This window comes from Hyperolius riggenbachi, chromosome 3 (assembly GCF_040937935.1).
Source record: "Hyperolius riggenbachi isolate aHypRig1 chromosome 3, aHypRig1.pri, whole genome shotgun sequence".
NCBI classification, from domain to species: Eukaryota; Metazoa; Chordata; class Amphibia; order Anura; family Hyperoliidae; genus Hyperolius; species Hyperolius riggenbachi.
In genome coordinates this window covers 448,969,477-448,995,654 of record NC_090648.1, presented here as the reverse complement: position 1 = coordinate 448,995,654, position 26,178 = coordinate 448,969,477, and the positions used below count along the sequence as shown (strand labels likewise).

At 43.8% G+C, this 26,178-nt stretch overlaps 1 protein-coding gene across 5 annotated transcripts in view; it reads right to left on the bottom strand.

Moving 5' to 3' along the window:
- The window catches only part of LOC137564229 (gamma-aminobutyric acid receptor subunit gamma-2), a 217,733-nt gene that overhangs the window by 90,253 nt on the left and 101,302 nt on the right, over positions 1 to 26,178 (bottom strand). For 4 of the 5 annotated variants that reach the window (XM_068277824.1, XM_068277825.1, XM_068277828.1 and 1 more), the window contains exons 2-5: positions 13,129 to 13,277; positions 10,708 to 10,775; positions 4,140 to 4,360; positions 601 to 683 (exon numbers count right to left, since the gene is read on the bottom strand). In XM_068277824.1, coding sequence (XP_068133925.1) covers positions 601 to 683; positions 4,140 to 4,360; positions 10,708 to 10,775; positions 13,129 to 13,277 — 521 coding nt within the window. Of the gene's footprint in view, positions 1 to 600; positions 684 to 4,139; positions 4,361 to 10,707; positions 10,776 to 12,078; positions 12,207 to 13,128; positions 13,278 to 26,178 lie in introns of those variants that run through there. The other variant, XM_068277827.1, reaches the window with a different exon arrangement.

Here is a 26,178-nt window from a genome sequence, read left to right as displayed (position 1 = left end):
TGCTGCCACAATCAGTTTACTCTATACCAAGCCGCTTGCATGACTTGACCTTAACCCTTCCCAATCCTATAAGCATAGCCTTTCCCAACCCTAAGCATAGGTCCAATGAAGAAAAATGGCTGCCGCTAGGTGGCGCTGTTGCCAGATAAAATCTGGCACAGGATCAGCCTCTTCAAATCAAAGTGTCAAACACTTTGATCAAAGTTCTACACTGCTGTGCCACTTAATGCAAATACTGTAGACTGTAGCTGCATTCATTAAGGCTTGTTGTAGGGGTCCACCATGACATCCGCCTATCTAAATCAAAGTGTCAAACAAAGCCTGACCGTTTGATCCTCTTTGGTCTCATGATACACCATGTAACGTGGTTATAATGCTGGTGCATGTGCTGTGGGGGCTGAACTACAGAGTGCAAACTGGCACAGGCCCCGCCCATTCCTCTGATGTTGAGTCACCTCCTTGTATAGTGCGTGGAGTAAAAGACCCTCCAGATCCCTGTTGTTAATCATGAAAATGCACTGAAAAGGGTTCATTTTTAAATCTAAGGGGTTATTTATTAAAGAAAAAAAAACTTTTATTTTTGAAGTAGAAAATACTTACAGCTTGAAAATTCCAGGGGACAAGAATGCGCATCCATTGGAAAATTGTGCAGCTGCAGTTGGCACTCTGCATCTATCGTAAGCCTATAACAGAACCATTCAAAACAAAAACAAAAAAAGCTCTATTATTAAAGCTAATAATAAAACTTACAATAAAATATGATCACTGTAGTGCACTGTAAATACCAAGGACCAGCCTTGCTCAAATAATGAATTCGGATGAAATCCGAATAGGTGCTATTCGGATTTCATCCACTTAATTGCAGTAGCTGTGCGGGTGGCCGAGGGGTTAATCTTACCCATCAGACGTCTTCCTCACTCGTCAACCCGGAAGTGTATGTAATCACGAGACGCCGGATACGAACGCAGCGTGGGAGGCGCCGAGGGATGAGCGAGGAAGACGTCTGATGGGTAAGATTAACCCCCCCCCCCCCCCCCCTCGGCCACTCGCACAGTTGCTGCAATTAAGTGGATGACATCCAAATACCACCTTCGTGATTTGAGCATGCCTGCCAAGGACTGAAGAGTTCAATTACCATGTTAATTGACAAGACTTCAGGTCAGCAGCATTTAACGTATTTTTTCGGATCATAAGATTTGACCATAAGTGACACCTAGATTTAAAAGGACTAAAATCAGGGGAAAAAAATATACTAAACCTGGTGCATTAATGGTGCAGGGGCGTCTTGTGCATCTTCTTCTCCGCCTCATTATTATGTTCCTCTTGTACCTCATGTACCCCTAGTACCTCTTGTGTGCTCCCTGTGTCCTACTCTGTCCCCCTTCTATATGCTCCTCTGTTCCCATGTCCCCCCTCTGTCCCCTTGTGTTCTCCTCTGTTCCCTGTCCCGTGCTCTCCTTTTGTATCATCTTTTGTCCCTGTTTCCTCCTCTTTTCCCCTGTGTTCTTCTTCTCTACCCCTCCCCCCCCCCGGTGTTCTCCTCTGCCCCCCTATGTCATCTTCTGTCCCTCTGTGTCCTCTTCTCTCCCTTTGTGTACTCATTTGTCCCCAAGTGTCCTCCTCTGTTCCCATGTGCCCTCCTACTTGGTCCTCATCTGTCCCTCTGTGTCCTCTTTTGTCCTTTTGTGTTCTCCTTCTGTGTCCTCTTCTGTCCCTTTGTGTCTTCCTCCTGTGTCCTCTTCTGTCCCTTTGTGTCCTCCTCCTGTGTTATTTGCTTAGTAACAGTGGATATGCCACTGTTACTAGGTGAGTACAGTGATTAGCCCAATGATGGCGCTGTGGTCCTGCCTGCTAGATCATTGGCAACTGTAACTAAGCGAGCAGCCCTGATTGGCAGGTCTACACATGGCTCAGCAGCAGCCATGTCGGGAGACTCTCTCCTCCAGCTCTCTGTGTAAAGGATCCACAGCCTATCCAATCCACAGCCTGCCCAATGAGGCCCTCAGCTTGGTCAACTTCCAAGTCACAATAGCAGTGACTGGTGGCAGCACACCTAAGCAAGTGTGCGTGAATTGTGATCTTGATGTGGGTTGACAGTGGCACTGGTCTGAATTGTAATATTTGCACGCACTAAAGTCCCCACCCACCACCACACACTTTTGGAGGAGAAAAAGTGTTTTATGGTCCATAAAAATATGGAACATGAAAGTAAGGCACCACTGCACAGCCAAGGCATCAGGATTTGTATATATAAAGTCCAATAGCCAGATCCCTAGTGGCATCACCATGTATCATATAATGGTTTAACTCTTTATGGTAGAACCAAAACAGATAAATCCTCTTCCATATATCTATATATGTATTTTTTGTACACAAGACACATCCCCTTGCACTGCTATTGCACCATGGACAATCCCTGAACACCAATCATCTGTCAATGTCCGATCCCCAGCACAGAGGGACGTAAGTCTTGCAGTTGTTGCACCTATATGCATTTCACCAGCACCATCAACCAGACGAGACCTTTCTTGCTATGGCTATTCAGCACATGTCAACACATACATTCAGTGTGCACTTTGTTGTTTTTTTGTGCTTCCCTACTCTAGAGTTCACTGTACTGATGTACAGGAGAACTGCACTTAAACCAGACCCCGATACACTCTAAAATCCCTCCCCTAGTATTCCTAGGATACACCTGGTGCTAAGTTGAGCTTAAGAGAGGAGATAATTTAAAACAAAATACTTTAAAATTGAATAGTGTTCACTGCTCAGACTATTCCTGCAAAAGTTCAAGACTTTGAAATTAAACGGGTCAAGATAAAATTAAATGTTCTGCCACTTATGAGGGTGCTCATACATCACTTGAGATGGTAGCCAAATTGACCTTCCGTTTTGATAAAAGAGAATCGGCACTGCAACATGGCTGTCCGATTGATCTTTTGATCATTTTTCAGCTGCAGTAGGTTGAATGAATCAATCAGGAATGAAGGAAAAATCTTGGCCACCAAGGCTCAATTGGGTGTGTTGCAGTAACAGCGTTTGATATTGCGATGACCACTGGACCCGACAGGCCCCAGCTGATGTCCCCCAAGTGTAATGTATACCATCCCCCACCCACGTACCCGTGCTCTTTGTTTTAAAGTCTCACCTCTCCACTGGCACAACTCTTGACTGCCTCCAGTGTCCACCATCACCACGAGTACCTGTACCACGTGGCACTAGCCCATGTGTGATGTTGCAACATGTGCCAAGTCACGTTGTACCAGCACTCTTTGTGATGCCAAATACTGGACGGGCCAGGAATTGCACCTGCACAGGGGTGAGACTTTAAAACAATGAGTGGGGGGAAGCCCTTTACACTTAGGGTGCCCAGACAGCGGCAGTGCGAGGACATTTTCCAATGGATTTCAAGTTGAAATCGGTTGGAAATCACTGTGCAGTGTGTGGCCAAGCAATAGATCCCTCTCTAAGATTTGATCAGAGAGCGATCTATCTAATGGTCGATCTGGCCATACATCAACTGATGTATTTCCAGCTTTACTCAGTGTCCTGGTCTACCTCCTGCAAATCCCTTAAAGAGAGCCCGCGGTGGGCTCATAGATTTAATAAAAAATGCAGGCTACCTGATCCAGGGGACTGAGCAGATCAGGTAGCCACAAAAAACGCCGCTCCTGTGGTCCGCACTGGCCCACTTTCACTTTTGTGACCTCTGGGTCACGACGCTAGAATGAGAGACTGTGTCTCTCATTCACAGCATTCAGGGAGGCGGGGAGGCAGGGGGCGTGGCCAGGGAGAGAGAACAGCCCAATGGCAGCTCTGGGAACCCTGCAGGAATGCCCCTGGTGGGGGTTTTAAACAGGAAATCCCACTCCCCTATGATTTTACCTCCGTTATAGCAACAAATATTATTGTTAATCTCGGGGGGCTATAGCGCGGTGGGGGGGGGGGTAGAGAGCAGTGGTGGGGGGACACAGAGGCATGTCATGAGGCAGTGAAGCAGAGAACATGCCTCTGTGTCTCATCTGCCTCCCCTCCAACCCCCCCCCCACGAAACGCCTCAGGTTCCCTTTAACATAGATAGGTAACAGTCACTTAACTAGACAATAGAGCTAATATATTTATAGAGTAAGACTGTGTACCTGAGTGTGTACAGCACTCTCCCATCATTCCATATCCTCAACATGCGGTTAGGTGTTGTTATCCAGTGTGCATCAGCCTTTTTGGAATTACGGAAAAATGTGTCTGGAATCCAAATCTTTCCAACCATATTGCTGTTCAGCCGGAGGACCTTTATTGTGTTGTTGAACTTCAGGCGCCTGTCATACCAGGTTTGTGCAAAGAAAATATCAATGGTATACTCCTATAGTAAGAAAACAAAAAACACATTACAGTAAGGGAGAATAGAGATATACTACCTTTAATGTTCCATATCATGACCAATATCTGAGGATATTTGCCGTGTTCAATTTATTAACTTTGGATCTTCCGGTGTGGAATTTAACTGGTTCAGGACCATGGTAGGTAAAATCTACACTGCATCTGTGGCTCTCTAGTTCTGATGGGACGGAGATTTCCATGGTCTTGAGCCAATCATTGTTCGCCGTCGCAGACTCGTAGAAGCTGAAGCCGAGCTTCCTCCTATTGGTGAGTAGCAAATTTTAATTGTCTCTTTACCAGGTGATCACTGTGGGCCAATCATTAAAACAAGGCTTTGGTCCTTAACCACCTGAGCGGTCTGGACGAGCTCAGCTCGTCCAACACCGCCGGAGGCTGCCGCTCAGGCCCTGCTGGGCCGATTTTCATCAAATAAAAAGCAGCACACGCAGCCGGCACTTTGCCAGCCGCGTGTGCTGCCTGATCGCCGATCCGCCGCGAGCAGCGGCGAAAGAGGGTCCCCCCAGCCGCCTGAGCCAAGCGTAGCCGGAACAAAAAGTTCCGGCCAGCGCTAAGGGCTGGATCGGAGGCAGCTGACGTCAGGACGTCGGCTGACGTCGATGACGTCACTCCGCTCGTCGCTATGGCGACGATGTAAGCAAAACAAGGAAGGCCGCTCATTGCGGCCTTCCTTGTTTATTCTGGGCGCCGGAGGCGATCGGAAGAACGCCTCCGGAGCGCCCTCTAGTGGGCTTTCATGCAGCCAACTTTCAGTTGGCTGCATGAAATAGTTTTTTTTTTATTTAAAAAAAACCCTCCCGCAGCCACCCTGGCGATTTAATCAGAACGCCAGGGTGGTTAAAGGACTTCCGAGGCCAAATGTCAAAAGAGTTAAATACCTGCATCACTTTTGTAGGCACGGAGGACGCCGTCCGCGTGCCTGTTGCGTGGATCGGGGGGGTTGGCCCTAGAGCTCTGCAGCTGCACTTGCGGCTATGCGGACTGTGCAGCCGCGGCCAGCTCATGCGGCCATGTTAGTGCAGGCAGGAGAGCCCGACCCAGGCCGTGAGGTCGGTAGCCGACCCGGGGGGCTATTGAGCGGCGGGGACCTGGCGGAACGGCATGGAGGGTGCGGACGGCATCCTCCGTGCCTACAAAAGTGATGCAGGTATTTGACATTTGGCCTCGGAAGTCCTTTAAGGGGCCAGAGCCTTGCAGCCAAAAATTGGTTAAGGGACACCTAGAATTCACAAAGCTGTTAATTTACTAATCTTTCTGTTGCCCTGTTATGTTATGATTCAATCCATGCATTGGATTGAGGGCCCTTTCACCCCAAGGTGGTGCGGTGCGGTATTTTTACCACACCCCACCACCATGCAATGAAAGTCTATGGAGACTTTCATACTACGATGTTATGGCGTGACAAGCGTAGAGGAGGCACTCCTTCCTGGAAATGCTGGTGGATGTGCCAAGGCCGTCCGGTAACCAACCGGATGTAGTCAATGTATAGATGAAGCCGGCACCATCCGTATGGTGCCGGCTTCATCTATACATTGACGATGTTATGGCGTGACGCAAAGGAAGTGATGTTTTCGCCGCATCTCTAATGCAGGTCAAGAACTAAGTTAACGCTGCAGTGCTGAGTCGAGTTGCAGTGATCTGCGTTGGCCCGGAAGTCATGTTAGTCTATGGCGACGCGTGGATGTTTAAAAAATTACTGGTGCGACGTTGCGGCGTGCATGCATGGAAGTGTATTTAAACAATACACTTCCGCATACCCGAAGCAGGAATTGACAGCAAGCATGCATCATGCGTGTGTCTCTTCCTGCTTGGTCAGTGGCCAGACAGGGAACACCGCACAATACCGCAGTGAAGGCCTGATTTTGACAGTGCAATGTGCATACTTACCTCAGTTGAGGAAAGCCTCTGGAGGACGCATCTTACTCCACCTTGTTGTTCCAGCGGTGGGACTCCCTGAAGCTTGCAGCCACGCTCCCATATGAGACCCAGTATAGGATGGCTTGCATCTCCACTGCTCATGCGCAGCAGAAAAAAGCCAAGCCCATTGAGCTCTGTGCTAGTGTGCAAGTGCAAGCCATTTGTGCCTGTGTGGTGCAGCTGAGTTCCATCAGCCAGCCCTTGTCAACAGGCTTCAGTGGTCCCATCGCTGAAACGTCAAGAAGAGGGGTGGAAAACACTCTGCATTATCCAGAGGCTTCACTCTACCTACGCAAGTACCCACTTTTTCACAACAGGTACATTTTAAAGCACTGTTAAAGGGTAAGTGATGAGCTATACAAGTGCATGTACAGTCCCAATCCTACTTATCCTACTCCCCGCTCTGCTGATTTGCATCTGAGCTGTGCGCCATCTTTGGTAACCGCGGAGATACAGCAGGCTTGTATTTCACGTTGTACACATGCGCGTGCTAACTGCGTCACACGTGTGTAGCTTGCTTTGAGAATGTGCCAGCATTGGTCCCTTTGCCACAGCGCTGAATATGCATGTACGGTGCACAATGCTTTTGGTTTCCAGGACGATGCATCCCTCTGCTTCCCATGGAGATAACCAATAGCCTTTTAAGGGGCGGGACTCCAACAATTGTGCACACTGGCCTCTGATGAAGCTTGGCATACACCCCAGCAATTTTGCTAGTCTTTCAAGCACCCTCTGGGACACACAGCTGCCTCCTCACCATCCAGCCACAGCACGGACCACAGATTTGCTTTAAGAATCACAATAGGACAATGGGATTCCAGAGAAGTATCATTGAGGATTAGGACTAGTGTTGGGAGAACAGTGTTCGCCACTGTTCGGGTTCTGTAGAACATCACCCTGTTCGGGTGATGTTCGAGTTCGGCCGAACACCTGATGGTGTTCGGCCTTTTAGTTCGGGTTCGCCCGAACTACTCAATGCCCGGCCGAACAGGGCCCCTGTTCGGCCGAACAGGGCCCTGTTTGCCTGAATATGACCCCCCTATGGGGTTGCAGGCATAAAGGGGGAGCATGCCCCGATCGCGGGGGGGGGGGGGTCGGAAATTCCCCCCACCCCCTCCGCTAGCGCTCCCCCTTCTGCCCGCTTCCCCATAAAAAAGTTTGCGGAAAGTTAATAGTACCTACTAGTGGTGGCTGGCTGGCTGTGGTGAGATCATGAGTGAGGAGGAGTCAGACTAGTCTAGGAGACGCGTTGAGGCCGGGCAGCGGGCGGTTCAGCGGTAGTACCCTTGTGGTACTTCCACCCTTTCTCTGACCTCACGTCCTCTACGTGATGACGCGTGACTTTCCGCAAACTTTTTTTATGGGGAAGCGGGCAGAGGGGGGAGCACTAGCTGAGGGGGTGGGGGGAATTTCCGACCCCCCCCCCGCGCGATCGGGGCATGCTCCCCCCTTATGCCTGCGACCCCATAGGGCCCCCAAAAGCGGCATATTCGGGGGTCCCATTGACTTCCATTGAGTTTGGGGTTCGGGCCGAACATGCCGAACATCTGGCCCATGTTCGGCCGAACGGACCCGAACATCCAGGTGTTCGCCCAACACTAATTAGGACTACAGATACAATTGTTTATCTCATTCATTTTATTTTCACTTCAAGTTCACTTTAACCCAACTCTTGGCAAGAGAAAATTGAATTACCTTGAAACAGCATGACTAATGATTAAAATGATAGGTGTCAGCACTGTGCAAAGAGGATTTACCATATAAAATGCATGATTATAAAGCAAAATTGCCTGCTGACTGCTAGCAGTCACTGCAGCCTATGCCCGGGTCATATTAGTGCATAGCAGTGGCTGCTAAATGAACTCATGGCTGAGGGCACTTTTTCCCATAAATCATGCAAATGTCTTGGTTCTTTGATCTTTAATAAATATCAGGTGGTTGAACAGCATATACTGGTAGTGTTTTTGTTTTTATTTTGGTAACTGGGGTGGTGGGGTTCAGGGAGAGGGGAAGGATGTATTAATTTATTTTTATTTAATTTAATAAGTGTAGTGTAAAATGTGTGTTTTTTTATTTTGTATGTATTTTTTGAACACTAGATGTCCTCACACACTCTGTCTCTGTGAGACAGAGAGGATGTTGTAAGAGCAAAGCTCATTGGCTTCTTGTTAAAGCCATAATCTTTGCTTACATGCACTTTGATTGGTTCAGGGAAGACTTCTACCCTTTCCCCAATCTGGGCTCTGCGAGTTCCAATGGTAAGTGTGTGTGTGTGTGTGTGTGTGGGGGGGGGGGGGGGGGGGGTTTGCGATCACGAACAGTAGCAGCGGCGCGGGGTGACACTTTAAAATGTCCTGTGGTCTGTTAACAGGGACAAATAGGACGTTTTAAAATGATGCATGGGCAGGTAGAGGTTAATCTTTGAGAAAATTGATTGATAAGGGTGTGCCTGAAAAAAGGGGCACAAGGTGATTTGGGCAGCCAATTTAGGCTTTCTACTTTGTATGGTATGAGGGTGTATAACTGAATAATTTACCAATTTTCTATGCTTTAAAAGTGTAAATTATCATAGTAAAATATTGGAAAATAATACCGATAATAACAAAGTAAACTAATGGACTTACTGGGAAAAAGTTAATTATTGTCTTACAAAAAGCAAATTCTGTGCTGATGTGATTTGCCAGTAAGAGAATGTTTGGGCTGGTAACTACTGCAAAATCACCAAATGCACATAAAATATGCAATTGTATCTCCCTATGCATTTGATATGTGGTGTGTGTGTGTGTCTGCAAATGTCCATTCAATGTTTACTTTAAAACATTAAACACAGTAGAAAAAAAACATGCTAATATGAAACAAGGTTTAGACTTCAACACAATCTGACAATTCTACACCAGCAATCTTTTAAATTAACTAAAGTAAAAAGTTTGAGTATTAACCCTTCTACTAACTTGGAAACTAGTCATGTTTTTAGCTAATAGTTTTATGCTGTGTTTAATGCTATAGACCAGGGGTAGGGAATCTATCGCTTGGGAGCCAGATGTGGCTCTTTTGATGGCTACATCTGGCTCAAATACATATCATTAGGGGTTGATTCACTAAGCTACACTGCTAAAGCAGCGCAGCTTAGTGTGGCAGTGCAAATACAATTTTCAAAGTAGGCACGCTACTGTTGTTGCATGCAGTACTAACTTACTCACATTACCCCAAAACGAACAGCCGCACCAATTGTCCCACTCTGGACCCTGCCAGTGACTTTGTAGGATGAGATCCCTGCACTTTGGCCCAATAGACTGCCTGTCACGTGACAGGCAGCCTATTGGGTCAATCAAAATGCGGGGATCTCATCCCACATAATCAGCCCTAAGTCAGCTAGCTAATTGTACAAGCTGTTAGTCTGTATTTCTCCTGTCTGGCTCTCGGGGAAATTGCTGATGTTGCTGAAACCCAAGAGAAGCTGAAGACATATCTGGCACTTCCGCTGCTGAGCGGATCAACTGTATAAACATCACCATGGCAATAGGGGCGTGAGCCCGCTGCTGCGCATGCGCACTGTCGGCTCTCACGGAATAACATTTTAAAATATGTGGCGTTTATGGCTCTCTCAGACAAAAAAGGTTCCTGACCCCTGCTCTAGACCATAAATAGAATTTGTGTTTTATCCCCACTTAAAGAGACACTGAAGCGAAAAAAAATATGATATAATGAATTGGTTGTGTACTATGAATAATTACTAGAAGATTAGCAGCAAAGAAAAAATTCTCATATTTTAATTTTCAGGTATATAGTGTGTTTTCTAACATTGCATCATTCTCTAATATGTGCAGATTACACAACACTCTGCATTCAAAATGATTCCTTCAGAGCAGTCTGTAAACTAATGACCTCTCCCTGGCAGATAAAAAGAAAACTGTTCACTTACAGTTGAGATAATAAAAGTCAGAAGACAGCCCTCTCCATGACTTTGAAAGTCGTAGAGATTAATGGCTTTTTTGTATAGAGATAACAACTGGAGTTTCTTAACTCTTCCTGTACTGGAAACAATTACACTGATGTATCTGATCTTAATGTTTTATTTCTTAGCTGTGCTACACATACAAATCATAATATCATAATTTTTTTTTCGCTTCAGTGTCTCTTTAAGACAGAAAGTAAGTGCAGTTTTGCCTTTCACGTGTTGCTAAAGCAAGACCAAAATACAGCACTTCAAGAAATGAATGGGGTCATGCAAATCATTCTTTTAGCAGGAATGATGGATCAGGCTTCTTGACCTAGGTCCGGTCTGTAATCAGAGAAAGGGATCTACTTATCACTATGCAAGCCCATTCATTACTTCTGAATAGCAATGCTTTACAAAATAAGTAATTAAATAAATATGCTTTTCTCATTACTCACCATATTGATGGCATTTACAGGTCCAATGCTGTTAACATACATGTCTGTTTGAATTAATGTTGGTTTTACTGTAAATTAAAGAAGATAAACCTCATTAAGCATGTTATACTGAAAAATCAATTAAGTCCTCTCTAATGAAATATCAATTAACTCATTTGTATTCTTCAAGGCATTAGGTATTGTGATGAATATATTAATGTTGTTCTTATATAAACATCAGTTTTGAAGCCCTAGTTCAGGTTCTTTTTTTGTGTGGTAAATATAATTATTTGCAGTGCACATTCTTGCATCACCAGACTGGCTAGATTTGTACTTGTGACTACATGGGTGTATGTCAGATCCTGCTTGTTTGGACTGAGCACTAGCCTGTATGCTGTCCGGACTCCTCCCCATCCCATCATTATGCACAGGAGGAAGTCAGGAAGAAGCGGGGAGGAGCCAGTACCAACCAGTCCTTTCCTGTGAACACAGAACTGACCCTGCCCACCTCCTTCATGTGTCCCACAGGAGGAAGCAGGGAGTGGAGTAGAAAGGGTATCAGCTTATGGCGCTGTACAGAGGGAGAAGCAACTGCTCTGCTGGCAGTTCTAGATGTCTTCATGCACAGTCCTTGTTACTAAAAAGCACAAAGAGGGTTAGTGCTATATATCAGGTAATTATAGCTCACATATGTTTATTTACTTTACCATCAGAAGATAAACAATGGCAGCTGCAACACACTGCTGTTTCAGATTAAACTCTTTTTCAAGTTGTTAAAGTCATAAAGTGCACCACACACACCAAATGTAAATACTAAAAACACTGGTGAGGGGGAGGAGTCAGAGCATGGACCTAATGGGAGACTGCATCACTTAAAGTTCAAGTATATATCATGTATTACAGTAGATTGGCTCCATAGAAAGAGGGACTAAAATAACATACATTTGAAAAAGGAGCAGGATAGCAGTAGTAGAATTCAAATCATAAAATATTAGTAATGTTTACCTATCTTACTATGACCTAACTTCTCCTTATTCTCACACAGAACCCTCCCCTGGTTGTGCTAACACTTAACCTTCCCCCGATGGTGTCTAACCCTAAACCCCCACCTTGTGATGCCTAATCCTTAACCCCCCATGAGCAACTTGCATTACCTTGCCATTGTCTTTTAAACCACCAGCAAGCAAGAAAATACTAAAAAATTATTTTGAGAATACATCTTCATCTATTCTTTAGGATAAGTTAGGATAACTTAGGATGTGCTTAAAGGGGAACTATGGCGAAAAATTGTAAAATTTAAAATATGTGCAAACATAGATAAATAAGAAGTATGTTTTTTTCCAGAGTAAAATGAGCCATAAATTACTTTTCTCCCATGTTGCTGTCACTTACAGTAGGAAGTAGAAATCTGACAGAAGCGATTGGTTTTGGATTAGTCCATCTCTTCATAGGGGATTCTCAGCAAGGCTTTTATTGTTTATAAAGATATTCCCTAAAGAGGATTTAAACAATGATGCTGGCCAGCTTCCCTGTTCCCTACACAGTTTTTTGGCAGTTAGCCAGAGCAACTGCCATTCACTAAGTGCTTTTGAAAACAAATAAATCCCTGAGAATCCCCCCATGAAGAGATGGACTAGTTCAAAATATGTCGCTTCTGACAGATTTCTTCTGCCTACTGTAAGTGACAGCAACATAGGAGAAAAGTAATTTATAGCTCATTTTACTCTGGAAAAAACGTATTTCTTATTTGTTTATGTTTGCACATACTTTAAATTTTACAATATTTAGCCATAGTGCCCTTTGAACTTAGAGGAGGGAGAAGTGCCTATTTTGGTGTCATGGGCCCACGGATCCAACAGGCTTTATACCTGCACTCTACCAACTACAGTATGTGATCTTACAAGCTGGTACACCTTGGTGCCTGCATACCACATATGCTGATCTCTGTTAAGGTAGCCACACACCATACAATTTTTTAAATATCTGTTCAATTTAAGAATTGCAATCAATTTTTTTGACTGATTGTAACATTTCAAAAATATGACCAATGTACCACACACGTATGTTCAATTTTTCCCCAATTATGATAAAAAGGATTGGAAACGCTGACAAAATTGCTAGGGTGTGTATATTAATAAATTGACAATCTAACACACACCATACAATCTTTGGAAAGATTGAAGAAAAATATTTGGAATTCCGGATCAATAAAAATTGAAGAAAACGGGAAATCCGATTGGATTTTTCAGTCGAATGAAAAAAAAAGCTTTCGATTTTTTAAGAAGATTTGATCGTTTTTATTGAATTCCCGTAAAATCGGATCATTTTATTGTATCATGTGTGACCACATTTAGGCTGTGGGTGCTAAAAGGAAGTTATTTTATGAAACGTCTGCCTTTAAAATTCTCTTAAATCTTCAAGTAGATGAAAATGGCCACATACCTCCAATATCAGGTCTGAGCTTGTTGTCATAACCTTTAAGGAGACCATTTAAAATGGAAGTTACATCATTATCATGGAATTTGCGTGTCAACAACCACGTTTTGTTGGATGGTGCATCTTCGTAGTCTTCATCCTCTTTCTGTAGAGAACTGTGAAAACATGGAAAAGGCATAACTTGACTGTCCACCTATGCTGTATTCAGAAATGAATGCTTGCTATTGTACACATTCATAATGATCAAAGAGATCAGTCGCAGCTGTAAAAAGGTCAACAGTATTTATTATTATTATTTAGTATTTATATAGCGCCAACAACTGTACAGAGTATATTGTCTTGTCGACGGAGCCCAAGTCACACCTGCACATTAGCAAGGAGCAAAATGGTCTCCATGCTACCGTGAGATCCATCCGGCATCTGCACTGTGTGGACGTGCTCATTCTCTGGCAGCACGTCTGCAAGCTTTGTTGAGTCCCGGCATTAAAACGGTAAAAGGGGGACAGGTGAAGCCTCTAGAGGATTCAGAAGTTTCCCTTTGCCCAGGTATGTATCTAAATGTTGTTGTTTTTTATCTCACAAGTTCTCCTTAACCCTGAAGAGGGAAGCCGATGAATAGGCCGGAGGCTTCCTGCTCCTTTTCCACCATACCGTTCCAGTTCTGGGTCCCTCTAAAGATATCTGACAAGACCTGCACTTACCAAACACCCCCTCGTATTGCTAATATTGAGGTGTAGTCATTCAAAAAATGTATGTTTTAGTGTGTACATCAGCCCTATAGGGCAGAGTTCCCCAACCCTGTCCTCAAAGCCCACCAACATGTTTTGCAGGAAACCGCACATAATCACAGGTGGGGTAATTAGTGTTGCAGCAGAGCTAGTTAATTAGCTCTGTGGGTTTGAGGACAGGGTTGGGGAACACTGCGTGAATAGGACTTGTTACAGATGCAGAACAGAACAGAGTGGTGCCAAAAATGATTAGCGCTTTCTGAGCGCTTTTTGAACTTTTCTCCCATTCACTTTTATTAAAATCGCGGTAAAAATCGCAGCCATCTGCAAAAAATCGCAGCAATTTTTACCGCGTTTTAATGAAAGTGAATGGGAGGGATTTTTTCAATCACAGGCGCTCAAAAAAGCGCTTATAGTGTGGATCCGGCCTAATTCCTTATTTTTGCCAAAGCTGGTTTGTTTTTGAGGAAAACTCATACAACGTAAAACTGTGAATGTGCGGCCACAAGCACATTCAAACACTTGACATCCACTTTAACCAGCCATTCAAGCATACTTCTACTTTCCCAAAGACAAAATAAATTAATAAATAATAATGAGTGTGGGGGGGGGGGGGGGGGCGGGGGTTAGTTAGGTCCTGCCGCATGCGATCGCTGTGTTCACGTTGCAGACCGCACCTGAGGACATAAATATGGCGGGCATGCGCAGCATAGCTGCGCATCTGCAGGCGGAAAGGACTGAAGGCGGATTACCGAGGCCAATAGCAGACAAACAGAGGCACCCAGAAGGATGACGGTGGTCATAGGACTGTAGAAAGCCCCAGGTAAATATGAATTATTTTACCCCCCTTATCTCAGGCTTGCTTTACATCCAAGGATGAGCACATATTTACTAATCTGCTCTATTCTATCCTGGGTCTTCCCTCTACGAATGTATGTATCAAACCTGAACTGAGTTTTCTCTTTCTTTAATACTACTTATAATGAAAGCATTCTTAGTTTAAAGCATTTTCTCACACCCGCTTAAAACAATTGCACAGTTTTTTACGTTATAAAGATGCTTTCCCCAAAGTGGAGTTACTACTCAGTTTGCACTATTTTATGAATAGAATGAATAGAATGCTACCTCCCACAACATGTGAGTGTTAAATATAGAACACTGTGATATTTAAAGATTTGTTCTATGAATTTGGCTTATGTCACTTCCAAACCTTTACAAGATCTACACATATAAAAGCCAATGTCATATATCAACCACTAGCCGAGGAAGGACCAGATTAAACAGCAATAAAACATATGAGTCACTTATGCTCCTAGCTTTAGAAATGGATGAATGCATCCAAGCTGCTATACTCCATGACATGGCCAGATCCAGAACCCTGACCCATCACAACATGAGTTATTTATGGTAAATGAACAGTTGAGAAAACCTGCAGAAAATTCTCCTTAGTAGAGAAATAAGCAATTCCCTCAGTTCGGCTATTCGCATTGCTTGGAGAAGTGGAAAACATTATTTTTTTCTTATCTTTTGTATACATAAAAGCATAGGTCTCCTGCAGTAAACTACCACTAACATATTTCCCATGCTGCCCTCCAAAATTCAAAAAGTAAATTTCTTAGTGACAGGAAATGTGGGTGCCAAAGGCACTGTGGAAATTTGGGCACCCCATAGTTAAAGCGCCTGCTATTTGTATTTGCAATTTCCAGCTCCTCACTATTAAATCAAGCATTGCGGGCACCCTTAATTGCCAATATTAACATGGGTGCCTGCGTCTGTGGCACCTAAGATTTTGTATACAGCAGCAAAGGCAAGATGGTTATTGGCGGGGGGAAGGGGGAGTGTTTATGGTTAAGCATCAGAGGGGGTCTTCCTGTAGCTCCATCTGGGCCATCGTTCCAGCGCTGTCCTTTGGTCTAGCTATTTGAACTGCTGGGTTGAAGATATCCTTGGAGCTACTTATATCGGCAAGTAGTTCAAAGGATTAGCACATCCGTACCTCTCATGCATGGACCGGACTAGGGGATGTGCAGTAGTGACGAGCTCATCCTTGGAACTACTCAAAGACATGAGTAATAAATGCACCTTGAAAAAAGGGCACAGAGGATTGCCCCTAGTAGAAAATTGGTAAAATCGCCAGTATTCTACTGATAGATAGTAAAATATTGGTAATCTTTACCAATATTTTACAGCAACCTAACCTAAGCCTACTCTCAACAACACCCTCCATCTACCGATGTTTAAACCTCCCTCTACCGATACCTAACCCTTCACCCTCCCTCTACTGATACCTAACCTGTAACCTGTGCCCACTACCCAAGCGTCCGTGGCACCTGATATTTTTTGTGTACAGCAGCAAAGACAGCATGGTTATTGGCAGGGGGGTGGCTAGGGTTAGGCATCATAGGAGGAGGTAGGCTAGGGTTAGACATTACTGGGGAGATCAGTTAGGGTTAGGCACCAGTAAGCGGGGATCGCTTCGTGTTAGGCATTGGTAGTGGGAGGGCTCATGCCAGAATAGGTTTAAAGAGAAACCGTGACCAAGAATTGAACTTCATCCAAATCAGTAGCTGATACCCCTTTTTACATGAGAAATCTATTCCTTTTCACAAACGGATCATCAGGGGCTCTGTATGGCTGATATTGTGGTGAAACCCCTTCCACAAGAAACTCTGAGGACCATGGTATTCCTGGCAGTTTCCTGTCTATGAGAAGTAGCTGTTTACAGCTGTTTCCAACTGCCCAAAACAGCAAGCAGCAGCTACATCACCTGCCAGCAGTAAAAATGTCACCATGTGATAAATGTCAGAATGTAAATCAGGGATTTAAAAGATTTTACAATGGGCAAACACTGACTAAATCATTTATACATATTTATTGTAAAAATGAAGCACTTTTTTATTACATTATTTTCACTGGGGTTCCTTTTTAAGTTTACTGAAAGTAAAATTTACATATATCAGAATTACCACTGCCTAATAGCAGAATATTGGTCCTTTTACCAATATTCTACTAGTGGCTATTTCTGGCAGCCACTTTTCCATGGTGCCCCTTTTGCACGTATGCTCCTTTCTTAAGCTTGCTTTTTATGTCCAAACATCCCTTTAAAGAGGAACTCCAGTGAAAATAATATAGTAAAAAAGTGCTTCATTTTTTACCATAATTATGTATAAATGATTTAGTCAGTGTTTGCTCATTGTAAAATCTTTCCTCTCCCCGATTTACATTCTGACATTTATTACATGGTGACATTTTTACTGTGGGCAGGTTATGTAGCTGCTCCTAGCTGTTTTGGCTGTTAGAGACAGCTGTAAACAGCTAATTCCTCTCTGTGAACATTGTTACATTGTGGCAGTTTGCCTAGAGTACCGCGGTACTCAGAGCTTCTTGTGGGAGGGGTTTCAGCACAAAATCAGTCATACAGCGCCCCCTGATGGTATGTTTGTGAAAAGCATTCTATTTCTCATGTAAAAGGGGGTATCAGCTACTGATTGGGATAAAGTTCAATTCTAGGTTGGAGTTTCTCTTTAACTAAACAGGGGTATATTTCAGCAAATCTAAATGAGAAAAATCTGGATTTTTATTTTCTTTATTGTGTACTTCCTATAGTGGATTTATTTTGCTGTCACTTTACTTCACCTTTTCTCAGATGTAAATGATTAAATCGTCTGCCAATCAAAGTTCCAGCGAGGAGATTTTTACAGCACTAAACTACAGTTAGGGCTGGTTCAGACGGACGTTTGCAGAGCGTTTACAGCCAGCGTTCAGGGCTTGGTGTTAAACGCTCCCATTCAAGTGAATGGGAGCGTTTGTACCAAGCTTTCAAGCGCGTTTACACAAACGCGGCGTTTGGGTCCCGATTTTCCCTGGCGTTCAAGGAGCCCCTGGAAGCTACATGTAGCTTTCAGGGGAGGTTAACCGCGACGGCTAATGTCCCTCTAGGGGAAGAAAAAACGCGACCGCATCCAAACGCACACGAACGCTGCTAAACGCGACGCCAACGAACGCAACGCCTCCAAACGTCCATCTGAACCAGCCCTTAAGTGGAGCTTGTAGGCACCTGGGGCTGGAATGGTGTTTTTCCCTCCTGTCAAGATGGTTATCTTGCAATAGGCTCTAATGCATTCTGCTATGCAAAGAACAATGAAGGATTTACTTTGATTTACGTGGGACTCTATCAGAGATTAAAATCAGCCTTTAAGTATTATATTATTACTAACAATAAAACAATTTAATGTACCAGAGGCACAGAACTCCTTGAGGCACTTTAAGTACAAATTATCCTTTTGAATAGTAATAAAATGATGCTTTAGTGGAGTTAAGCAAAAAAGTTTTAATCTTAACACTGCAGAAGATGTTGTCACCATCTGGTGGGTGTTGCTGAGCTCGCAAAATGCTCGAAATCCCCAATAGCAATGTTAAAAAAATGTATATATATATATATATATATATATATATATATATATATATATATAGTGGTTTGCAAAAGTATTCAGCCCCCTTGACGGATTACACCTTTTGTCACATTACTGCCACAAACATGAGTCAATTTTATTGGAATTCCACGTGAAAGACCAATACAAAGTGGTGTACACGTGAGAAGTGGGATGAAAATCATACATAGATAGCACAAATGTTACCTGATACAGCCATCGGTCCCACTCTCCACCATAGTATTCACCCTATATAGTGCGTCCCTGCTCAGCTTCAGGAGACTTGATGAGTCTACCCAGCACACGGTTACACCCAGGCCTTAATGTGCAAGATTTAGAGACTGATAAGGTTAAGATCCAGTCCAGGGTCATGCACAGGAATCAAATGATTGACAGACAGAGGGTAGTCCAATGGGCAAACAAGCCAAAGGTAATGCACAAACAATCCATACTAGATATGCATGGATGAGGAAGAAGAGTAGTCAAAACTAGCAAAGGTCGGTCCAGGCAGCAATCAAAGGGAACAGTCAAGTTGCAGGCAATGTGTAACAACAACTGCAGCGAACTCCAGCGACTAATGCTGTCATGGGCAACTAGCAAACCTGAGAACAAGACATATATTTTGGCATCAGCCAATGAAGAAGAGCCACCCAGTCTTCTGTCCAATGGAACACACTTCCACCCAACAGTGATTGGCTCTGACAATAGAGAAAATCACTTCCTGGTAAGTGATAGCGCCGGAGAGTACAAGTCAAATGTCTCACATAACTGGAGGAAACCTCCCTGAGTGCACCTGCAGGAACTCTGGAGTTGCCATCCCCACTCTACAAGGAGACGGCTCCAGTAAGTGTCTGACTTGTTGCTAGAATGAGAAGGAAATTAGATTCTAATAGGCCCTTATCTATTAAAATGCCTTTTAAGTCACCAGCAAGCAAGAACATACTTCAAATAGTAATGCTTTTTCGCCTACTTTTTGATGCGTTTTTTTCAGTTGCAGAGTGCTTAACCCTCCTGGCGGTTTGCTAAAAATCCACCAGGGGGCAGCAAATCCTTTTTTTTTTAAAAAAAAAATATTTTTCATGTAGCGAGACAAGGTCTCGCTACATGATAGCCGCTGCTCAGCGGCATCCCCCTCAGCGGAATCCCGTTCGACGGGTGGGACGAGCGGGATGACGTCATCGACGTCATCAACGTTGTGATGTCAAAGGGGACTCCGATCCACCCCACAGCGCTCCCTGGCACTGATTGGCCAGGCAGCGCACGGGGTCTGGGGGGGGGTGGGTGGCCGCGGCGCGACGAATAGCGGCGGATCGGCGGGTAGCGGCGGCGATTGCATTGCACACGCAGCTAGCAAAGTGCTAGCTGCGTGTAGCAAAAAAAAATTATGCAAATCGGCCACAGCGGGGCCTGAGCGGTGCCTTCCGGCGGCATAGCCCGAGATCAGCTCGGGCTTACCGCCAGGAAGGTTAGAAGATAAATGATCTCCTAAGAGAAAACTTCAATTGAATAAGGGCCTAAAAGTGAAAAAAGGACCAATAATGAGAGGTGGTTGTACTGGCCATCGTGAAGTGGTCAATGATACACAGGCAGCAATAAGTCATTTACCAATCAAAAACCAGCAGTAATTGTAGGCAGTAGTATTGTTTATTTAGCAGTGATAGCAGTGATGTACCGTGGGACACCTCAAAGTTCACTCCAACATGAATAATTGCAAATACCTTCTGTTTTAAGGAGGAAAACTTCTGTTTTCCATAGCATTCTAGTAAGGAGGCTTGAGTCTCCTTTTGCCTCTTACACACTCCTAGGAGTTCTAGTTTCCCATGAGCTTGCTGGGCAATCTGTAACTTTGGGGCCCATATGCAATTACCTTTTTCTCCTGAGTTTTCTCCTAGGAGATCATTTTTTATCTTCTATTTGAAATAACTTTTCAGCACTCTCCAATTGAAAAAAGTACAAAAAGTAGTTGAAAAAGGTACTATCAACATTATTTTAAGTGTTTTCTTGCTTGTTGGTGGTTTAAAAGGCATTTCAGTGACAAGTTTGAAAATATCACCAAGGAGAACACTCAGGAGAAAAAGTTAATTGCATAGGGGCCTGGATGTTTTAAGTCCTACCCCATAGAGCCATATTAATCCATGCCATGCACTGATGAGGATCAACAAATCCCAAACAGTCTGTATGCATGTTGGATTAAGGGGCCCATACATTTAATGATTTTCCCGCTGATATACGGCCGATTCGATCACAGTGATCGAATCGGCTGTGAAATCGCCATGCACACCGCTGACAGAACGATCAATTTCTGTCCGAAATCGATCATTCCCGTCGATTCCCGTCAATCCGTCCGTTCGGAAGATTTTTCTCGATTGCTGGTGGGTCGGGAGTGCGTCAATAGCGGCGTTCGAATGCCCGACGACCAACGCAATACAGCGGGTATACATTACCTGTTCCGGCTGGCGCGAGTCCCCTGGTCCCCGCTGTCTTCTTTCCGCACTGCGTTCCGGACCGGCTACAGCTACATAGAACTTCCTGTCCCGGCAGGAAGTTTAAACAGTAGAGCGCCCTCTACTGTTTAAACTTCCCCTGGACAGGAAGTTCAGTAGCTGCAGGAACGGTCTGGAGCCTGGAGCGGAGAAGGACCAGGGGACTCGCGCTGGCCGGATCAGGTAATGTATGCGAGGGGAGGGGGGGGAGGGCAGCAGCAGCGGCAGCTCCACAGATTGTGATTGGTTTCAGGCTGAAATCGATTCACAATCTGTTTGCAGTAAAGGCAGCCATACGATCCCTCTCTGATCAGATTCGATCAGAGAGGGATCTATCTGTTGGTCGAATCTGATGGCAAATCAACCAGTGTATGGCCAACTTTAGTTTGTCTCTGTAATATTAACAAGCTGACAGATTACATTCCAGCAGTTCTGTAGGTTTGTATAGCTCACAGGGATAACAATGGGTGATTTGCATATTCAGCATTGATGCATTCAGGGTCGGACTGGGACACTGGTGGCCCACCAAAGAAATTTCAACCTGGGGCACACACATCCCATGATTGTGGTGAAAAAAGGGCGTGACCATGCACCAGAAGGTGGACGTGGTCATGATGTATTATGGACAGGGCCAAATGTACATGATCTTAGCAGCATTGTAATTCAGAGACACTGCTGCCCAGCAAAACTTTGCATAGAGTCCCCTCCTTCAATATAAAGTAATGTCCTACTTTGCAGAGGTTGCGACCGCAGAGGTTGCAACCACATTGGGGCCCTTGGGCCAAAGGGGGGCCCCCCTCAACTACAGTATTAGCTATCTATTGGTCCTGTGCTCATAACAATCACTTCTATAGATACTTTGAATAGTAGTAATCATTAACAAGCTGTTCCCCATCCCCTTCTTGCACCTCTGACACTGTAGTTGCCATTGGCAGGTTTTGGTGTGTCGTATCAATTGTTATGTATAGAGTGCTTGGAGGGGCCCATTGTAAAATTTGCATCGAGGCCTACAGCTCCTTAGCTACACCACTGCTCTCAGCATGAGTGATTACAGCACTGAGAAGAGAATTTTTGTGCTGCAGGCAGTAATTGGAGCTCTGTCAGACAAGGAAGGGGGGGGGGGGGGCACCAGAGACCTGGAGGTGGGGCCCACCAAGGGAAAAAACTGTACTACTGTGGCCCAGTCCGACCCTGGATGCATTGTGGGACACCTCAAAGCTCACTCCAATCAGATTAATCACAAACACCTTCTGTTTTAAGAAGGCAAACTTCTGTTTTGCATTATAGATTTAAAAAACTGAAAGATTTTCAGTTGCAAACCAGTGGCTCTGTCTTCCTGCCACTACATGGAGAAAGCAGGCAGAAGGGCTCACAGCAAGTAATTTTGTTTACTTTCAATCTGCATTTCGACTAGAAATAATCTTTTTTTTTCCAAGAGTTTTTTTGGGGACTGTAATTTGTCTCTTCTGTTTGTATCTAGTTACTAAACTCAGTACAATCAACACCATGCGCTCTGTACAGGTAGCGACAGCTTGTAGGATGAACAGTGTATTCCTGACCACATGATGACAGAGTAACTAAAAGAATACGGCTACACTGTGGTGACTGGAAACTGGACTTGGATTACAGATATGTCTGGCTGCTCTTATTAGTGTGGTGGCAGGACATGTATATTCTGGCTGGCAAATGTAAATCTCTCATCCGTACGTAAACAATTGTTCTACTATTGCTGAATGAAACAAAATCAATAATGCCAGTAATCTAAATTATTGACTGATGGACACTTTTCAAGCATTCTGAATATTATATTACTCAGCGTGAGAATGTTCAATTATATATTTATATGGCATGAATAAGCTAAATTTTAATTCCTACTGAATTTTTTTCCTTTTAAGATAATGAAGTCTTGGGTATGAAGTCCAGAGAAGCACTAGCTCACCCATATACCATTTACTACCACTACTGCTATTAATAATGTCAGCTGTGCATTGTGGAATCAGAACAGTTGAAAAGGGCGTGAGCCATGCTGTCTAGGCAGTGTAGCCACTATTTTATCAAGTGCCCTTCTTACCAGGACACCAGCAGATAGGGTTGAGGGGGGTCTTTAATATTAGGTGTCGGTCGGGGGGGTCTTTAGTGTTAGGAGTTAGGGCTTCCTTAGTGGTAGGACTCGTACTCAGGAGTTGATCCCCTTGGGCAACATCACTGGCCCGGTCTGAACACACGCGTGTAATCTGTACAGGTGATGATGCAATGTGTTGCTATGTGAGGGGGCGATGGAGGGACAATGAGTGTCGCATGCGTGTCATTATGCGGCAGGCAGAGGAGCAGCATGATCAATGGGATCATCAGGAGGATTGGGTCGAGAGAGAGAAAACTGGGTGAAAAAATAAAGTGCCCCTAGCACTAGTGGTAATGTGTACCCTAATATAGAGTATTAAAAAAAAAATTGTTTTAATTGATAGTGCTCCTTTAAGGAGTGATAATTTATGACATAATCAGAGAAGGAGAGAAAATCCATGAAATACACAGTTAAAGGGAGATAGTTTACAAGATAAACTTACATGATCTAAAACAGATGAGAGGAGATAAATCAGGAGTATTGGGAATTTTGGCACATGGTAAATCCAAAATTTCCTTTTTGCGCCAGATGTAGTAGAATTTTGGTAACAATACAAACATCATACTAACACATTTTGTAGCCTAACACATTTACATTTAACACTAACCCCCTACCAATGCCTAACTCTAATCTTCCGTGTTGCACTGCTAATTTAAACCATTATTTTGGTCTGATGATAAATCCCGCTGCTACCAACACCAAGTGTCATGTGCCATAATTACACAGCTGGTTATGTCATGTAATTATTCTCTATGGGGCTCCAAAATTATCAAACATGAGTGTGCACCATACTTACCTATCCTGCCCATATACCTGCTAATATGACGATTGGCCAATTCACCACTTCCATGTAGTATGATGGCTAACAGATTCTAAATACCATGAGCAGATTGTTTTGGTAAGCTCTCGTACTACAGGTCCTTCTCAAAAAAAAATTGATGATTTTGGCATACAGCTCATGAAAACCCCAAATTCCTATCTCAAAAAATTAGCATATCATGAAAAGGTTCTCTAAACGAGCTATTAACCTAATCATCTGAATCAACTAATTAACTCTAAACACCTGCAAAAGATTCCTGAGGCTTTTAAAAACTCCCAGCCTGGTTCATTACTCAAAACCGCAATCATGGATAAGACTGCCGACCTGACTGCTGTCCAGAAGGCCATCATTGAAACCCTCAAGCAAGAGGGTAAGACACAGAAAGAAATTTCTGAACGAATAGGCTGTTCCCAGAGTGCTGTATCAAGGCACCTCAGTGGGAAGTCTGTGGGAAGGAAAAAGTGTGGCAGAAAACGCTGCACAACGAGAAGAGGTGACTGGACCCTGAGGAAGATTGTGGAGAAGGACCGATTCCAGACCTTGGGGAACCTGCAGAAGCAGTGGACTGAGTCTGGAGTAGAAACATCCAGAGCCACCATGTACAGGCATGTGCAGGAAATGGGCTACAGGTGCCGCATTCCCCAGGTCAAGCCACTTTTGAACCAGAAACAGCGGCAGAAGCGCCTGACCTGGGCTACAGAGAAGCAGCACTGGACTGTTGCTCAGTGGTCCAAAGTACTTTTTTCAGATGAAAGCAACTTTTGCATGTCATTCGAAAATCAAGGTGCCAGAGTCTGGAGGAAGACTGAAATACATTACCCAAGCAGTTTTCAAACAGCTAGCGTTTTTAATAATGCTCCAGAACCGCTCTGGTGTGCACCAGCCCTTAGTCAGTTAGTGAATAAAGTAAACCTGAGACAAATTGGAGAAAATACTTTTTACTTACCTGAGGCTCCTTCCAGCCCCCTGTAGTCCATCAGCTCCCTCAATACCCTTGCGATCCCATACAATGTGCTCCTGTGAAGTCCACACAATGCAGCTGGGTTGCAGGGCACTGCACATGCAATGTTCTGGGCCCCACGCCTCCTCCGTCTTGCTCCCATAGCTGAGAGTGTTCTGTGCAAGTGCAGTTACAGTTTTAATGAATTGAACATCCGAAGAATGCTCCCAGCCACGGGAGTGTGTGAAAAGCAATCACACGGACGTTAATGTGTCCAGGCCTTCAAAGATTGTGATTTGCCATGTGGGGGAAGAGGGGAGTTGGGGGGCCCAGTAGGTTTGCCCAATATGGGCCCTGGTGAAATCTGCCACAGATCCGTCTTATGTCATGGTTTCCATAATAACAGTGTTGCCAATATCAAGTCGCAGCAAACAGTTCTACATATTTTACTTTTTCTCTTATTAACAGAGGCATATGGTGTGAAACAAGAGTCAAGTGGAGACTTACGATGTAATACTGTTTTATTTTCACATTTAAGTTATTAAACCAAAGGTACTGTGTAGTGGAAAGAAGTAATCAGTTCACACTGAATTACTTTCAAGCTGTGTGGGATATACTTAGGCGATGGAATTTGTGAACATATATAATTAAAGTCATTTTCTGCAACTTCCTAACATGACATCAGTGAGTTATTTATAGCCCTGATAAGCTTGGCATTAGGCTATTTTTATACCTGGTGTCTCATAATTTCCACTAGCAAATCAACCCTGGGAACGTAATGCTTCTATATAAATTTAGTGCAATTTAATTTTATATCTTATGCGTGGCAAACAACATGTCTTATTCCAAAGCATGTGTATAAGCTGAAAAGCTGTCATTGGAAGTGACATGTGAATGTGAATCATTTTCAATACTCATCCGATTAATAATGCATCTACCAATAAAATCGTTTTTCAGAAAATCAGAAATAGAATTTTAGTCTAGCCAGACAAAGAACATTTGGATACAATTTTCATGTCAAAGCCAAAATTCTACAAGACTTAAGTTGTTGAAACCCTTCCCCCCAAGACAGAAGGTCACTTTTTGATTCTATTCCATTTCCATGTATTACTTGGTCAAAGCACAGCTATTGGCCCATATGCAATTCCCTGTTTCTCTTGAGTTTTCTCATAGATGATATGTTCAAAACTTGTTAATAAAATGTCAGAAGAAAAAGTGCATATGGGCCATAGTCTTGTAATAACTTGAACCATGCTAAAGTGAGATATGTGACACAAGCAGTGTTGTTCGCAAATTTTTGGCAAATTAATTCTTGCATCGAGAATGGTGTTTTGATATCAAAAAATTGCAAAAAATATGCAATATGGCAAAAATTCACAAAACGTGAATAATCGTTATTCTTACTGCGAAATTGTGAAAAATCGTTATTTTTACTGTGAAAAATAATTTATTTTAGCGTGAAAATGTAAGAAAAATGCCAAAAATTACAAACTTATTACAAATTAATTTTTAACAGTATTTTCGCTCAAAGTC